At 45.0% G+C, this 18,672-nt stretch overlaps 2 protein-coding genes and 1 pseudogene across 2 annotated transcripts; 2 read left to right on the top strand and 1 right to left on the bottom strand.

Annotated features, from left to right (window-relative positions):
• Positions 1-1,411: 1,411 nt before the first annotated feature.
• LOC120723109 lies at positions 1,412-5,248 on the bottom strand (annotated as a pseudogene).
• A 1,655-nt stretch (positions 5,249-6,903) lies between these two features.
• Positions 6,904-9,634, top strand: LOC120723053 (chromobox protein homolog 2-like). Its single transcript, XM_040014338.1, has 4 exons — positions 6,904-7,303; positions 7,381-7,424; positions 7,778-7,843; positions 9,365-9,634. The coding sequence occupies exons 1-4, from the start codon at positions 7,238-7,240 to the stop codon at positions 9,459-9,461; spliced, it is 273 nt and encodes a 90-aa protein (XP_039870272.1). The 5' UTR covers positions 6,904-7,237; the 3' UTR covers positions 9,462-9,634.
• On the top strand, positions 9,471-10,867 carry LOC120722954 (chromobox protein homolog 2-like). The gene is made up of 2 exons (XM_040014147.1): positions 9,471-9,626; positions 9,707-10,867. The coding sequence occupies exons 1-2, from the start codon at positions 9,471-9,473 to the stop codon at positions 10,865-10,867; spliced, it is 1,317 nt and encodes a 438-aa protein (XP_039870081.1).
• Positions 10,868-18,672: the final 7,805 nt, after the last annotated feature.

The raw sequence follows: 18,672 nt of genomic DNA, 5'->3' as shown, positions 1-18,672 counted from the left end.
GGTGTCTGAATCTATGTGGAGTAAGTGTTTGTCTAAAATCCACTCTGGCTCCATAAACAGTAGACACCAATTAATTCGATTTAAAATCTGACTGCACAAGATTCATCCCTCTGTCTCCCTAATGTGTGACAGGTTGGCAGACGTTGTTTCATGCTTTTTGGTCTTGTCCCTCATCCACAGGCTTTTGGTCTAATATATTTCACTGGTATTCCAGCGCATATATGAAGCCCTACAGCCTGCTCAGAGCTGCTCCCGGCTACAGTGCAGCAGCCGTTGGAGTTAGGTCTGATTGGTGCCCAGAGACTAACCCTGAGGGAATGGAGTCCCCCACTCCTCCCTTTCAGTTGAAGGTAACAGACATGATGTCCATAATACAAATGGAAGAGATCACCAAAGACTGTAAAGACTCTCTTTTGAATGTCTGGAACACTTTGTGGAGGCCAGACTGGGCTAAACTGGGCCCAGATTTGTAAACTCTATTCCAGCTTTTGGTGTTCTGTCTTGTGCTGTTTTGTGTTGTGCATGTTTGTCTGAATTAACTTTTTTTTCTGCAACACATCTGAGCCTGCTTGTTTTTGGGTTTTTTTTGCTTTATATTTTGAAAATCCAAAAGAAAATTAAAAAAAGAAAAGAAAAAAAGGAGAATCCAGAGCCACAACCTGTTCGTCCTTTCGTTTTGGTAGATTTAGATAGTTGAGAAATTCTTCATTTTCTGCATTGGATGGATTAATCTGTGACATGAAGCTTCGTTAAAGTCTTTCAAAGACTTCTTTGTTGTGGCTCATGAAGGAATGCTTTCAGTTCAACCCTTTATAGAGTAATAGTTCTTTTTTCTTTGTTTAGTTTTAACTGGTTAGCAACAAATTTTTCTTTGCACTAGAAAAGTTTTAATTCTTTAATTTAGTTTCGAGTTTTCTCAGGTTGTTAACTGTATGTTCTTGTGGGGTGAATTAAATAACTTCACTTCGTGCGGGCATCAGTTTAAAATCCTTGAGTGTAATTTCATCAACCTCGTCTGTTCCTGCAGTTTCTCTGGAAGTCTCCAAGCTGGCTTGGGTGGGAGTGTTGTAAACTCACACTGCTGCTGCAGTTTGGCTTTTAGTTAAATGTGTAGATGATAAAATAATTCATCTGTTGTTGATCCCAGGCTGTATATGCATAATTTAACAAACCGGAGAATCAGGACCAGACGATTTTACGGGTCCTAAAATATATCAAAGCTTAGACGTGTCAGAGCATCTTCTTTGAACGTACATAAAGTGAAATCAACTCTTTCGTTCTGCAGTTAAATGTAAGTGTAAGTTCAGTCTGTGCCGACACGAAGCAGTAAAAAGACCTCTGAGCAGGTCACGTCTTTTCCTCTGCTGCCCCCTGGTGTTCAAACTGTCCATGACTCTGAAAAAATAAAAACTGAAATACATTTTTTATTTGATTCGACTGACAGGAAACATCCTGCGAGAATACTCAGCTGTGAAACTCTCAGTCATCTTTAAATAACAAAAGTAAAAACAGGACAACATGTTAGAATACACAGAAGAGTAAAAGTGAACCCGTACTGCATATATTCAGCACGACGCTCTCTTTAATTTGACTTTATTTCCAACCGCATTTATTAAATATTTATATCGTTACAGGCACAGGTTTAAACGTGTACCTGTACATGTGTACATGCACTTCCACACAGGGCATGGTGTGTTTTTCCTCCAGGCTTTAAAAGTAAAACTTTAAATGTTTGAACCTCAAAGAAAATGAAACATATTAATAAGTTTAAATCAGACATCGATATTTATCTGATGTTCCCTAAATGTTCCCTAAATGTTCGAGAACTGATGAAGAGCTGAAAGGAAACTTTGGAACAACAGGAGGTGAAACAAACCAGGAAAACAAAAAGAAATAAATGAATAAATATCATCAGAATAATAATGATTAGTGGTGCATCTGTTAATGAACACATGAAGGGAAGTTTCATGTGTTTGTTTCAGGTTTAAAGTTTTTTCCATAAATTTAATTTTCTTTGATCGCTTCTGGTTTTTCTTTTTTATAACTTTTCATATTTTTCATACTTTTTTACACTTGTAAATGTTTTCTTTTTATTCTCTCTTTGTTTATTATCATGTACAATTTTGTTTTTCTCCAACATCTGTGATTCTGCTTTTGAAAAGAACTGTTTCTTGTACATTTTCCGTTGTAACTTCCTGGAAATGCTTCGACCCCTCGGCGCACAGAGCTCCTCCGTCGGGACGTTTGATGATCAGTGTCGACTTTTAATGTGACGTCAGACAGAGTGAAGAGTCTCGATTATCCGAACAGTTTTTTTCCTTCGTTTCCTTGGAGAAAGGCGGAGCCCTCGCTCAGCTGTAGCTGTATCCGGGCAGAGGAAGCATCTGACCCTCTTTGGCCTCAAAGAAGGTGTAGGACAGCGTGATGGTGTCCACTCGGGCCATCCGCGGGTCTGTTGTCGAACTCGGGGTCGATGTAGAAGAAGACGGGCATGTCCACCTCCTCGTGAGGGTTCAGGCGCTGCTCCTCGAAGCAGAAACACTGCAGACACACGAGCAGAGATCACGTGTTTACACGTGTGATAGCGACCAGCTCGGATCACCCGCCAACGCCACGGCTTTACGTGCCGAGAGGACTCTGAGCGTCTCCGTGTAGGGCTCTCTCCCACAGTCCAAACACATCCATGAAGGTGTGAATCTAGAGTATGTGTGTGTTAGTCCTGCGACACACAGGCCACCTGTCCAGGTGTGCCCTGCCTCTCAACCTCCTGCTCACCTGTCCAGTGTGGCGTATGTGTTGTGCCAGTTGATGATCATGTGACTGATGTATTGATTACCTGGATCTTTGTTGAAGTACGTCCGGCGTCAAAGGGCACCACGTTGTAGGTGGAGATGCCGCATGATCGGTTGTCTTGTGGGTTCTGGCCTCTGTAGAACGCCAGCGCAGTATCCCGGATACCACCTGGGGACAGAGCGTGTGCGTGAGGAGATGGAGGAGGAGGACGTGATGAAGGATGGAGACGGAGCCGCAAGTCTTAACGAAGATCTCCGTCTTGCTGCGAGGCCTGAAGTTCCACTGCATGCTGGCGTTGCGTTGTGTCGGCGTGAACGTCACCTTTGATGACGCGCTCCTTCACCGGCGTCATGTCGCCACCTGCTCCATGTCGTGTCCGGCCACCGCCGTGCCGCCGAGCCCCTGTGCCTGGCGACAGAAGTGAGCGTTCCAACGAGCTCTCAGCAGCTGTGTGTGTGTGGTGTGTGTGTGCGCTCACCTGACAGTAGAGTCGATACAGCGGCACTGCGGCGTTATGCCAGGCCCGATCATTCCCACGCCGGCTGCGGCGATGTAGGTCAGCGCAGTCTTGTTCCTGTTCCTCCACTCCTCCTCCTGACTCTGGGTCTTCCTGCTCCGCCCCCGACTGTGGAGGCGCTGCGGACGCCACCGCCACAGGAAGTCCTTAGCCTGAGAGCGCAGCCCCCTTGGAGCGCCACAGCGAAGCGTCCGGATGCATCGCGTTAATACCACCGAGGCCTGAGGAAGGCAGAGGGGCGGCCGCAGCAGCAGAGGCAGCAACATGGCTGCAGTCAGTCACACCTGAGACTCACCTGCACGACAATCAGAGTTAGTGTGGAAAAAACAGGAAGACGTGTTTCTCCACATGTTTTAACTCGTCAGGTGAAAAACAACAATGAACCAAACTCCATTCAAAAACGACACGATTTTATGCCACCATGCCAAACTGCACCGGCTATTCAGAGTTCACAGAATCATTTGAATGTTGGTGACTTTATGTTGACACATCACAGTCTGTAAACTGAGCTTTTATTTTATATTCACCTGCACTCTACTTCAAAAATGTGCACATTTAGAAACTTTGCCCGGTAACAAAAGTTCTTAATGTGCTAAAACTTTATCAAACAGCTTTTCCACATTTTTAAAAGTCACTCTTTAATTCCGCACATTGCACACTGTGTTAGTGTGGAAGTGTTAGCAGTACACTGACCCCCAAACTACATTTACAAAAGGTTCACTTTTAAGACACTTGTCTTACAAACAAATGTAAAAATAAACACATATTTAATAAATACACATCCTGCGACAGAAAAACTCACTCTTCAATTCGGCCAATGTGACACTTGACAAGCATCAACTCCTTAAACGTAACCGAGTCGAAAGTATCGATGACCTTCTCTCCCAGCCGATCATCGCAACAGGAAACAGTTTTTTCTGCTTTTATTCAGCCTTTCAAAAGCATCCTTCGCCGAATATTTCCACGGACACTGATAATCATGAAAACGTGTCTCTGATCTTTTGCTGTGTGAGTCCGCGTCGTAAAACAGAGCCCAGTCTGAATTTAACGACTTTTAGTTAGAGGTTTGTAGCTGATTTAACCACAAAGAGCAGAAACGTTATCGGGGATCATCAGCTTCACAGATCTGCACTCAATAAATCTGATTTTAAATAAAGCGATCTGACAACACACACACACACACACACACACACACACACACACACACACACACACACACACACACACACAGCGGCTGACTGCACACGTCACGCGGCTCACTCACCTGTTGTTAAACTCTAACTGTGGACTAACTACAGAAGCTCAGTGGGAGCTTCATGGTTGAGTTACCTGTGGAGTTTCTTCGGCATTCACCTCTGCTCAGTTACCAAACATGATTCCGGAAACACTTTGGTGTAACACACAATGTGGTCCGCTCCGCCCCATAGCAACAAGCGAAGCGTTCCGCCGGCAGAGTTCCGCAGGGTAACGGATCACGTGACTGAATTTATCCGCTGAGAGATGTTGTTTAACACAAACTTCACTGTAAAAATACCAGAATAACAGGAGTCGTTTGTAGTTAATTGGTTTTCATTAAAAGCACCTAAAATATATATAAGTTAATAAATAAATAAATATTTTTAAAGCACAAAAGAGAAAATTAGACAGAAATAAAATAGATTTTACATTTAAAATGTGATTTTAAGGAAAACAGCCAAAATATGCAAATTAGGAACATCTTCAGCTTGGCCTCCAACAATCTCTAAACGATCTCTTTCACTCTTGCTGCGCTCCTTCTGTCTGAAATCACCCCTGATATTTAAAGCCTGACAGACCTGCAGCGCTGTACTCATTTCCATTTCCCAGCGCGACAGTCCAGAGACCACACTGAGGTCTCAGTATAATATTTCCCTTCCTGTTGATCGACTCTCTGGCTTAAATAACAGGCACTTAAAGTGCCTGTTATTTAAGTTAAATAAATAACTTAATTTAATAATTTAATATTTAACTTAATTTAACCTAAGTTAAATTTAAGTTAAATCCTGTTAAATCCTCTCTTAGACGTAGGCTGCTGGGGGATTCCCATGATGCACTGGGTGTTTCTTCTTCACTCACTATGTGTTAACAGACCTCTCTGCATTGAATCATACTTGTTATTAACCTCTGTCTCTCTTCCACAGCATGTCTTTATCCTGCCTTCCTTCTCTCACCCCAACCAATCACAGCAGATGGCCCCGCCCCTCCCTGAGCCTGGTTCTGTCGGAGGTTTCTTCCTGTTAAAAAGGAGCTTTTCCTTCCCACTGTCGCCAAAACTCTATGAATGTTGAGTTGTTCTCTGTATGTATTTTTTTAGGGTCTACCTTACAATATGAAGCGACTGTTGTTGTGATTTGAGCTGTATAAATAAAATTTAATTGAATTTAATATTATAAAAAAATTGTAAAAGTAGTCTTTTGCATTGCGAAGTTTTTTATTAGTGTGTGCTCAAATGGCACAGTCGGACCTGTCCAGGGTGTACCCCGCCTCTCGCCCAGTTTCATTTGGCACCCTGAATTTGATCAGCAGTCATGAAAATGGATTGTTTTAGTTTGAACACTATGATAACAGCTTTGAGCTGATTATGCATTTGTTCTGATGACACCGCTCCTGAAAATAAACTCTCCTAGCAGCAAATATCACAACTACAACAGGTATAGGTTTTGTGGAGTTGGCAGTAAACTTAATGTCATACAAATTAATTTTTGTATGACTCATTTAAATGTCCTCCTGAACGTGAAACTCCTACAAACACACAGGCTGTAACGCGAGCTACAAAAATACCTCTGCTCACAATTTTCACTCACAAACTGACTCTGAGCCTCTTTGTTAGGTTTTTGTTTGGTTTATATGACCTCCATAAAACACTGGCACGTTGGAACATGTGTCCTAACCCGTTTAAGTAAGATCAGCGTCTTCTGCAGTTCTCAGCGCACGGCTCTTCTCTTTTCCTAAGTCCTTATCATATCTCCTACCAACTTTTCCTTGACCTCAGTGTTTTCATCGAGGTCAAGGAAAGCAGGTTAGGAATATGAGATAGGAGGTACTTGTGGACACCCAGAGGTTTATTCCAAAGTCCTGAGCAGTGCCACATGAGACCCTTTAAACAGCAGCTCCATGTTTCTACAGTGGATCTGTGGGTATATGAGCACATTTCTGTTGAGCCAATGTGACTGTGATGAACAGAGCGATCAGCTGCACTAACCACTGCTGCTCAGAGAAACCTGATGGACTCGGCTGAATCTTCTTTCAGAGACAAAGAGGACGCAACTGCAGCTCTGCTCCCTCACACGTTTACTTTCACTTCTGGAAAATGACATTGAACTAAATTGAAAACATGTACCGGCAGAGGCGGAGCAAGAAGTGGAATGTCTTGCTCCACCTCTGCCTGTAGATGTTTGCATTTCCTGCTTCTCCCATTAGGATCAGCTGGTTTGTAACCGCTAACTGGTGTAGCAGGAGTGGATCCTGAATTTACACATTAATGACGGCGTCAGGGGATCAGGAGAAACTCAGCTGTTTTCTCTGAGGTGAAATGATGCTTGAAGTTTAAAATGTTAGAAAGTCATTCTTGAAACCTCTGAGTTTTTCTCTCCTTTCAGCCTGCTGCAGGTTACACCAGGTTAAAAGCACATGTTCATCTACATTTCTGTATTTTTATTATGTAAAAAAAATGTAAATATATTTTTATGTTCATATGTATTTGTATTTTCTAATTAGAGTTCTTAAATATATACAACAATAATATAAATTATTACAGTATATTATAATGATAATGCTATCATTATTAGTAGTAGTAATCTGGAGGCCGATTCGATTCACCGCCTAGCCTGGCTCTGGTCGTTGACGCTGTGAGGGGAAGTACGGTGGCCGGCAGGAAGAAACGCGCTGGTAGTGCGGGGAGCTGCAGCCATGGAGGGGGTCACCGTCGGCCAGGTGTTTGACGCGGAGTGTATCCTCAGTAAGCGGCCCAGGAAGGTAAGCTCAGCGCCGGTGGCCCGGGTGTGGTGTGGTTCCGCTCGGCCCGGCCCGCTGTGACTGTTCTGTCTCCGCAGGGAAAGTTCGAGTACCTGGTGAAGTGGAGAGGATGGTCCTCCAAGTAAGTAGCTCGCTAGCTGCTAACGGCTAACGGTCATAACAAAGCCGGGCCGCGGCTCGGTTCGCGCCGCCACCGGGGCTCCTACCGCGGCACACGGGGGGAGAAGCACGGCCGGTACCGACCCATCGGCGCCCGGCGTCGATCCACGGCCTGCCGGCGGGCACGTCCAGCTCCAGGACCGCAGCAGCTGAGGCTCGGCCGGTCCTGCGCCACCGAGCAGCCTGATGTTGATTTGCTGACATGTTTTGTATTTGTGGATAACGCTGGCAGCTGTGCGTGGGCCTCCGTGATGGCTCCACACAGAAAACCCGCTCGTGTCCGTCCTGAATGTGAAATGTTTGTCGTGTTTTCAGGCACAACAGCTGGGAGCCCGAGGAGAACATTCTGGACCCCCGGCTGCTGGCAGCCTTTCACAAGAGGTCAGTTTGTCCCCAGACTGCAGGTAAACTCAGGTGTGCTCCACGTCCACCTGCGTGGAAGCTCACCTGAAGGGCCTGAGAGAGGAGCAGTCAGGGAGCTCCTCCCAGCCGCTCGTTCAGTTAAACATCTTAATATTTGTAATGTTTTTAATCATAATTTAAATAAGCAGTTAAAAGTAACTTTGTTAAGAAAGGTTGTATAGTAACAAAATGTATTTAATATTATTTAATATTTATAAAAATATAAACATGTCATATCAGAATTGATAAATTATATATTTAATTTTACTGATAGTTATAATTGCTGAAATAAAGTCCTGTGATTCTTAGTGTCAAAAAGATTTAAAATAATATAAAAATGTGTTTTGTCTCTAATATACATATGAATTAATTACATATTAAAATAAATGTAATTAATGAAATAATAAATTTCATTATTAGTAAACGTTACTGTCACAGTAAGATAAATGTATAGATATATATTTTAAAAAGTTAATGATGGCGTCAATAAATAATAAATTATTAAGAGACTAAAAATATGTATATTACATACTTTACATATTTATATAATGTAATTAATACATTTAATTTATTATTGAAAATATAGAAATGTTATTATATTCTGCAGCACTGTGGTTAGCACTGTTGCTGCACAGCAAGAAGGTCTCTTTGTGTGGAGTTTGCGTGTTCTCCCCGTGTTTGCGTGTTCTCCCCGGGTACTCCGGCTTCCTCCCACAGTCCAAAGACATGCAGTTAGTGGGGACAGGTTAACTGATGAATCCAAATTGCCCATAGGTGTGAATGTGAGAGCGATTGGTTGTCTGTCCCTGTGTGTTGGCCCTGCGACAGACTGGCGACCTGTCCAGGGTGGACCCCGCCTCTCGCCCTATGACAGCTGGGATAGGCTCTAGCGCCCCTGAAAAGGATAAGTGGAAGCGAATGGATGGATGGATGTTATTATATGTTATGTATTTTAAATATGTTACATATTATATGTTAATAAATTATTATTCTAGTATTCAAACAGAAATATATGTAAATAATATATAAAAGAATTAATGTATTAAACACTAATAGTAATAATAACAAATATTCAAATTACTTTTAAAAGAATGATGTATATTGAATGTATTTAATAATAAAATTGCAATTTAATAATTATATTATGTGGACATGTAATAAATATATATTCGATATGTAATTTCATATTGATGGGTGAGCAGGCGCCCAGGTTCGAGTCCAACCTGTGGCCCCTCCCTCTCTCTGACCGCTCTCGTCACTTTCATTTAAGGAAAAATATAAATATATGTACATGTAACTATTTAATTTCATATTTATGATTTTAATGAATGGAAACAAGCAGCAGAATCAAAGAAATAGACAAACTGACAGATCTTTGTCACATGTGACGCGCGTCAGTTCACGAATCATTTCACGCTTGTTTTTATGAAAGAACGACGTGTTGAATATTTGGACTTGCTGTCTGCGTGTTTAAATAAAGTTTGTTTCGATCTGTTCCAGAGAACAGGAGCGCGAGCTTCTGTTTCAGAAGAAGGGAAAGAGGCCGAGAGGACGACCTCGAAAGATTCAGGTGAAACACGCCGACCCCGCCTCCTGATTCTGTCTCATGACTTCTGACCCCTCTTGCTCATCCCGTTCTGTTTCTGTTCTGCAGCCAGCGCCCACCGTCACGAAGGACGACCGCTCCTCGTCCTCCTCTTCCTCTGGCCTGTCATCAACCGCCTCCTCGTCTTCCTCAGAGGATGAAGAGCACACAAAGAAGGTGAAGCCCGCCCCCCGCGTCCACCCCGTCCCTCAGAAGAGGCCTCAGATCCTGCTCGCCAAACCTGACACCCCCGAAAGAAGAAGCGAGGGAGGAAGCCGCTGCACCCCGACCTGAGGGCTCTAAGGCAGGCAAAGAGCCGCCCTCCCCCGCCGCCTTCTCCACCACGCCACCAGCAGCTGCCCAGAGACGAGCCGCGGGCCAGCGTGAAGAAGCCACTGCAGCCGGCCAGCTTCACCTACACCGGCCTGAGCCGGAGCGCCAGAGAGGAGGCCGGCTCCGCCTCCCAGACCTCCTCTGCCTCCTTCTCCCAGGCCTCCAAACCCGGTGGGCTCGGCTGCATTTGGACCAATCGCTCGCTCTCAACCTCCTCCCTGTCCTCCAGCTCCACCTCCCAAAACAAAGCCACGCCCACCGCACAGAATAAGAACTCTCTGTCAGAGCTGAAGCGCTCTGTCCCGGAGATCGGCAGAGGAGACGGCTTTAAGGTGACGCCTCTGAAGCAGGGCGGAGCCTCTGGGTCGCTGGGACTGCACAGCAGCTTTGGAGGAGGCGCAGTGGTGCACCGCCCCCTGCTGGCTCAGAGGAGGCAGGATGGCAGCGGTGGTCAGAGCGGGGTGGCTCCACACAAGCATCTGAGCACGAGTTTGTCCAAACCGCCATCGTCAGCATCGCCGTCGCCCCGAGACAGAGCCAGCCAGGCGCTGAGCCTCCGCGCCCTTAACCTGCAGAGCGTCGGCAAACTGCCGCCCACGAGCGGCCTTCAAGGAAGCAACACTAGCGGGGTAACGGTAGCAAGAGCGAACCCACGGAGTAGTGGCAGTGGGATGGTCGTAAAAGGAGGAGCGAAAGATGCTCGCACTGGAGGCGGAGCTCCAGAGCAGGGCGTGACGAAGGACAAACTGACGGGTGGTGGCGCTGCTCGAGGGAATAGTGGCGTGAGGCAGGACGGCCGTAAACACGCGCTCGGCTCTCAGAACAGGAACCTGAACGAGCTCAGCACCGGCGACTCCGACGAGACTAGCACCAGCGAGTCAGAGACAGAAGACGCTCTGTTTCCTAGCAACAGCAGACCCAGCCGCGGCAACAACGCCACCGACTCTGACACGGAGACGGACTGGAGGCCGGCGCGGAGCCTCCTGGAACACGTGTTCGTCACAGACGTCACAGCCAACTTCATCACGGTGACAGTGAAGGAGTCGCCAACCAGCGTGGGCTTCTTCAGCTCCCGGAACCACTGAGCCGGGCGTCTGCTCGCTTCCTAGAACAGCTCAGGGTTCCTACACCTCTCTGGAAATCCAACACTCAGTCATTCCCGGCGCCTCCAGGACGACCCTTCGGTTCCAAGAAACAAAAACACGGTGGAGAGATCGGATCGAGCAGGAAGCTCCTCACAGTCGGCAGTAGGAACCCTGACGTTCAGACCCCGTTCACACCTGTGATCAGTCTGCCGACCTTTAATCTGCAAACAGGTCACCTTCACAGGGTCAGAGGTCAGGCGACTTTCATACCTTTTTAGACCTTCCTACCTTCCTGTTAGGACGGAAAATGTATTAAAAAAAGTCAATAAAACAAAATGTTCCCTTCCTCTGAGGTGTAATACACTACGACTGCCAGGAGGGGGCGCTAATGTAGGGGCTCAGAGTCGTCTGATTGACAAACACAGTTTTAAACTAAACGATGTGAAAATGTTACTTTTTTGTATCTAAAGATGAGAATTTGTGCTTGTAACGATAATTACGATTACGCTGTCCTCCATCTTTAAAATGTATTACCCTTCCAGGACCTGAAGCTCAGTCAAGCTCCACTCTGACAGCCAAACCATCTGTTCTCTGATTGGATTGTTAAATTTGTGATTCACGTGATATTGACCAATCAGCTGAAAGGAAGAAAATTGGGTCAAAATTTGTACTTGTAAGTTGAAAGTGACAGAGGGAGCAGAGAGGTTTACACTGATCTGTAACCTTAACAAAAAAAATGTGTAACCTGTGTAAATATTTTTTAGACACACAAATTCTCATCTATAGATGCACAAACATAACGTTTCTTTAGATATTTTAGTTTACAAAGTTCTAAAAAGATTTACGAGCACAGTTTGACTCCACACTAATGAACCTAACAGCTGGTTGCTGCCATCGTGGAGGGAAAAGTCTGTATGTTTGTTTGAAGCAGCGTTCCTGCAGGATCGTCCTCGCAGTTTAAAGTTTCGTCTGTACGGAGCATGCTCAGGTCGAGCAAACAAACTCGTTGTCTGCATATAAACACTCCCGCCTCACCTCTGGTTTCTCTCTGTCTTAAACACAGAGAGCGTCAGGTGTTTGTCAGGAAGGTGTTCAGGTATGAAAGTAGGTCAGGCCGAGGTCCCACGCAGCTGAGACCAAACCAAAGTCAGGATGAGGCTTTGATGATGTCGTAAATAACACATTGATTTCATTGGCTGGAAGCCCCTCGAAGCTGGCGCAGGCTTCTGCACCCTCTGCTTAAAAAGGAAGTGACGTCCTTCTCGGAGCTTCCTGATCAACTCAAGCTTCCCCACAGACCAGCCAAAAAACCCTGGAAGACAGAATTATTGATCCGATTGTTTCTGAGCGACACGCCGCCCACATCCACAGCTACTGTCACTGACTGTCACAGCCAGCGGCTCCGAGGTGTCGGCGGTCGCTCGGCGCCACGTGAAACCACGCCACTATGAGTTGGTTTGTTTCTCGTCCGAAAATCCTTTTGTTCAGTCGCCCGATAAAAATATGATGGAAACCGTCCGCTCGGTTTTTCTCACATCGCTGAAGCGTCTCGGGTCGCGTCACGGATGCGTTTTGGTGCTACGCCGCTTACAGCACAGTCCGACTACTCTGGCGTCCTTCAGGAGGCTTTGTGTGCTCGCCTCCTCAGGTCCGATGGGTGTCTAAACGGGGTCTGGACTCACAGGTGGACAGCGCCTCTCCGGTGCCTCAGGTTCCCCCCTCACAGCAGGACTGTTGGACCGCCGCTCGGCGGGATTAGCTCCAGGAGGACATTTGTGTTTGTTGGACGTACGTGGCTTCTTCCAGGGCAGCATGTTAAAAAAAGAAGTTTCTTCCAGCCGTCGTCTTTCAGTTCTCTTTGGACCAAAGCTGTTACGAATGTGTCTCGTTCTCAGTGTGGTATCGACAGTGTTTCGTGCACTACGTGCAGTATAAGCTCATGAGACATCCCATAATCACTTCTATATATGTACATATATATATTTAGCAGTTTTGTACCATTTGAAACCATCGCCGTGTCTTTTGGAGGTGAAATATGTGTTAATTTATATTTGTAAATATGTTTTTCATGTGATATGTAATGATCTATGGGTGCTCATTTTGGCTTTTAGCGTCACGCACCTGTAGCCTGAAATAAACCGGAAGCACCTGAAACTTCACGGCTCGGCGTGTCTGTGCGCTGCCGTGTTTCACCACCAGGTGGCAGCGCTGCACAGAGAGCAAAGTGGATGCAGGTGCTCGCTGACGGTTGATGACCAGGAAAAGTTTTAAATGAATGCAGTTAACAGGAAGTTTGCAGGTCATACGTAGGTCATATGATGTCACACCAGTGACATCATCAGGTCACATGGTCGGAGCGTCCAACTGGGACAAAGCACTGTTAATAAATCAGCTCCTGTAATAATGTGATAAACGCAGAATTGATTTTTCTTGTGTTAAAAATGACATTAATTAAGCTGTAAATAAAATTACATATTAATAGACTGATTGTTTTAAAAATATGTTTAAATAAAAAAGCAAATATTTTAAACATTTAAAATGACTAAATTATAATTAAAATGTTTTTCAAAACAATATTAAAAAGATCAAAATAAAACACCATGAATAAATATTAGAATTTAAAAAACCGCCTTAATTGTGATTTAATAATAATTATTAACGGGGAATGTGATGAATAATTAAAAAAGTCAATTACAAAGTAAAATACTGAAATTAAAAAAGTTAAAAATGTTTTGTGTAAAATTGTATTTTAATAAGCAAACCAAGACATTTCAGAAACTATAAATAATGAAATCAAATCTGTTGTCAGGTTGATGCCACAGCAGCCATAAATAAACGGTTTCTTCTTTATGTTTAACGGTGACTCTTTAAGGAGAAACGAGAGTGAAGCACATGACCGTCGTGGTTATCGTTCCATTAACATACAAACTGGACTGATAACTTCTCAGTTCTCACAGACGTGTCGGCTCAGACTGTAAAAATAGGAATTCAGTTTATTATTTCTAATAAGTAACATGCGTTTTAGTGTTTCGCAGATTTTTAAAATATTTGTGTTTTGGTTTTATGACAATAAAAATGGTAAGATTTTAAATATAGACATAAATATAATACAGGTAGCAGGACCTCGTCAATGTTTCTTCATTTTTTCTGTTTTTTGTACTGAATTTGATAAAAAGGTGTTTTACAGGCGCAGCTCCTCCAACTGGAATCAGCTGAAAAGTCATAAACACGTCTTTAAAAAACCTGAGATGATATTTCTGAGATGAATTTTAAACGGCTTAAGCCAGGGGTCCCCAATCCCAGTCCACGAGGGCCGGTGTCCCTGCAGGTTTTAGATGTGTCCTTGATCCATCACAGCTGATTTAAATGGATAAATGACCTTCTCAACATGTCCTGAAGTTCTCCAGAGGCCTGGTAATGAACTCATCATGTGATTCAGGTGTGTTGAGCCAGGGTCAGATCTAAAACCTGCAGGACACCGGCCCCCATGGACTGAGATTGGGGACCCCTGGTTTAAGGCCTCAGAGTTAATCATGAGGGGGCGTGGTCAGATAGGCCACACCCTAATCGTGAAACTGACATTGGGGTAAAATGATGCACAGAGACAGATTTTATATCGGGCTGTGGACGAGTTCATTTTAACTCTGTGGGTCTGACTCAGTGTGGAGCCTCCAGTGGACTTCAGGGGAACTGCAGCTTTGTTTCCTTCACTTTGAGCTTCCAGGTTTTCATGAAAAACTCCGAGCTTCTGTTTGGGATTCACGCAGAAACAAAACACGACAGCGAGAGACGTCAGATTAATGCAGGCGTCACACACTGATGTCTGCAGGTCGCTCTGTGTGTGTGTGTGATTTATGGTCAGAGCCGAGCAGAGAGGTGGAATTTTCCCAAAATATGTTTGAGTAAACTGCTGGGAGACAGCAGCCCTCACAGCTCGCTGGTGTGCATGAACAGTTTGAACAGTGTGGGGCAGTGTAACCCCCCCCCGAGCTGCACGCTACAGCGATGGAGGACGCCGCTTCTCTCCGACTCCTGGTAATGCAGCTGTTGTCCTGAGGACTCAGAATGAGACACACCTTCACTCACAGGTGGAGAAGTTATGGTTAGTTCACTGATGGAGGAGCGCAGGCAGCTACACATTACTGCCCCCTTGTGGCTGCTCCTGACGCTACAGTTGCATCCAAATAACTGAAAATGAAAATTATGAAGTTTTCATTAAATTTGTACCTGAGTGCGTTATTTATTCTAAACGTTGGACACATTCTGTTTAGTCAGAAATCAAATAAATAAATCAAAGTAATATTACATGAATAACATTAAGGGTTATGAGAAATGTTAGAAGTAAAAAAAATGCTAAAACAAAAAAATGTTGAATAAAAACCTGAAAAAGACTCTTCAGCGGCTCTGTGTCTGCAGACGGAGGCGTCTCCCTGCTGCCACAAATACAGCCAGACTGCCATCAGCCTGCTGCTGTCAGACATCCAGCAGCTGACCTTCAGCGATCATCTGCATCACCCAGCCACGACCCGAGGATCTGACCTCTGACCGGAAGACCCTGACTGTGTTTACTCTGCTGACCCCCCCCCACACACACACATATACTCAATGATGCATGCTGCCTTGTACAGTATGACCTGTACATGTCCAGAAACCTTGGAAACTCCTCACGCTGCTCCACCTGCGTCAGCAGCTCATCACTAACCAGGAGTGGATGCTCCACCCTTTTCTCTGAGTGGGAGGTGCTCATTCTCATTCCTAATGCTTCGCACTCAGCTGCAAACTACCCCAAGCTGGAGGTCGCCATCTGATGAAGCCAAGACAACCACATCTGAGACCACAGAGTCCAACACGCTCCACCCTTGGCTACACCCAGATTCTTTGAGAAAGGAACCACCAGGAGCGAGTCGGGCTTTGCTGAAAACCCAGCAGAGGCTAAACACTCGTGATCAGCTTGTGTCCTGCTGTGCTCGGGGCGTGCCGGTCTGTGATTGGAGGATCGGTGCTTCGTGCAGTCTTTAAACCAGGGGTCCCCAATCTCAGTCCACGAGGGCCGGTGTCCCTGCAGGTTTTAGATGTGTCCTTGATCCATCACAGCTGATTTAAATGTCTAAATTACCTCCTCAACATGTCTTGAAGTTCTCCAGAGGCCTGGTAATGAACTAATCGTGTGATTCAGGTGTGTTGACCCAGGGTGAGATCTAAAACCTGCAGGACACCGGCCCTCGTGGACTGGGATTGGGGACCCCTGCTGTAGAGGAACTACAAACATATTCTTGACTACACTCGATGTAGAATAAAGTGCTGCAGGAAGCGTCTGCCTGCTGGGAAACAGGAAAACAATTCAGGAAATTCCAGAAATGGAGGAAAAAATGTGTCGACTCTAAAACAGAGAGACTCTGCACGTTTGTGACATTTTATATAGAAATGAAAGAAATGAAAGTATATTTCTACAGCGCGAGTGTCTGTGTGCTGCTCATCGTCTGTCTCTGGTTACTAATGTTGTGTTTACAGGTTTTACACACTGACACGTTTGTTGCACCACGGGAAGTCCAGCACGGCACGCTGACTGCGGTGTACGCGTCGGCTCCTGGCAGTCTCCTCTGAACATGGGGTTTATGACGTGTGGGCGGGGACGCCGGCGGCGGCCGGGCCAGCCGGGTGGGTGGCCACAGATGCCGGCTGTCTCCTCGCACTGCAGTGAAACCCTTGAAACACGTGGGTGTGACATCCGACATCTCCCACTCATCCCACCTGCAGTCTGTTTTCCAGGCGCTCCGTCTCTGCTGCACAGACTCAGCGTGACTCCGAGTGAACTCATCATTTATGTAACTGTGCCACAAAACACGGCCTGAAATCATGAAAACGCGTCAGACATGGCAGATTTATTTCACTTCGTTTCACTGAGCTCATGTTTGGAGGACGATGGGCTGCAGACGTGTTCCTGTTGGAGGTTTTTCACGTTCAATTGATCATTTGAAACTTTGCGTTTTTGTGCCACTTTCGGACAGAAATGTTTCACGAACATTATTTTACTTAATATGTGATTCAGATCTTCACAGCGGTTTAGCTGTGGTCCGTAGAGCTCCTCACGTGGTCCAAGATGAAGCACCACGTCTCAAAGCTACCGCGGTAAAGTGAGCCGTCATTTGTGAGCCGCAGTCAAGCCAGCCGCCTCCTATCCGCCGTATAAATTTCCTTGCGCTTTTACACCAGTCTTTACGGTAGCGCCTTTTCGCTTTATATCCTGATTGAAAGCCTAGACACGCGCACGCGCGAACAGTCACACGCACACGCGCGCACACAAATTACAATGGAACAGCCCAATACAGCCATCGCGACAGTCTGGTTGCATATTCAAAAATTCATTAAAATATTCTTAAAAGTTGATGCCAAGCTTTCAGCACAATCCTCTTCTGGGACACCTACTTTACCTCTGGGCCAGGTTTTACCCAGATTTACTGTAATATTACTCAGAAATCACAGTAAACTCATATTCAGTGCAATACAGTCAATACACTACAATTATGTCTATTTCAAAAATTCATTAAAAATCATCCTGAATAGTTGATATCCAACTTTCAACACCGTCTTACTCTGGGCGCCCTACTGTACCTCTGGGCCAAGTTACATCTCAATTCACTGTAATCTTTATCAAAAATTGAAAGAACAATTATATGTCAATGCTGGATGTGTGTCCTTTCAAAGTGACACTAAATAACAGAACTCAGGCACATCAGGGAATAATCCAAAAGGCGGATTTATTAAACAAAAACAACATACAAAATATCTCTAACCCATACTACATAACCTAAAAAGAAACAAAGGGACACTTAGAAGCACAAGGAAACAATACTGAAAGGGCAAGAGACACAGCCCAAACATAATCCACAACTAAAACGCCAAAAGAACAAGTCATCCCACATAGCAGACGGGTCTTGCCTGGATCTGGTGTCAAGCCGGCACTGCTGGCTGACTTCTGGCATGGTAAGATGGCACTGTTTATGTGATGGCATGCCACATTTGGCCTGATTGGGTGAATGTGACATGTTGTATAGAGCACTTTGAGTAATATGGGTGAGTAAAAAAGCGCTGTATAAGAATCAGTCCATTCACTGTCTGAACAGAGTTTCGTCATGTTACTTTTGCACTATTATGTTCCAGCACATGTTATTACATGGCTTACATGGCTAAGGTACACATTAGGCTGACATCTGGGGCCAGAGCTGAAACTGTTCTGGGCCAGCAGTGTGTCTGCAACTGGCCTTGTGCTGGCTCATGTGTGGGCCACCTCTGGTAAACCAGATCTGGGCCACCATAGGGCCGTCATTCTTTGCGGTACGCAGGCCATGTGTAAGCACATTGTGTGGGACAGATCCAGGCCATACCAATTTTGCTATGTGGGAGGAATTATGTAAAAATAGAAACATCATAAAAATGAAAATGAACATAAAGTAAAATGTACTGAAAAGAACATCAGTATGGCCATCATTATTTGCTTGGAAAGTCTAAAGTTCCATGGCTTTGAACAGCCAGAGAACACAATGCCCAGCTTAGAGCGACTAAAAGTAACTTCTTTTAACATTCTGTCATTCTGCTTCTATATCAAACATCCACTAAAAATAGTCATTTGAAAAAAAATATTCGCCACTTTTCATCAGTTTGGGTTCCTCTGTTTATAGCAATTTTTAGAAAAGAATCGAATACCTTTGTCACTATACAGTTGTACAGTGAGATACAGAGCATCTCCTACTCATTGCAAACATGCTGGGAGGGTGGCTCTATCTGCCTTAGTGCAGCTGCTGTAC

The sequence above is a fragment of the Simochromis diagramma genome, unplaced genomic scaffold (assembly GCF_900408965.1).
Source record: "Simochromis diagramma unplaced genomic scaffold, fSimDia1.1 OVJJ01000669.1, whole genome shotgun sequence".
NCBI lineage: Eukaryota > Metazoa > Chordata > Actinopteri > Cichliformes > Cichlidae > Simochromis > Simochromis diagramma.
The sequence above is the reverse complement of the archived record's forward strand: the minus strand, read 5'-3'. Positions and strand labels throughout refer to the sequence as shown.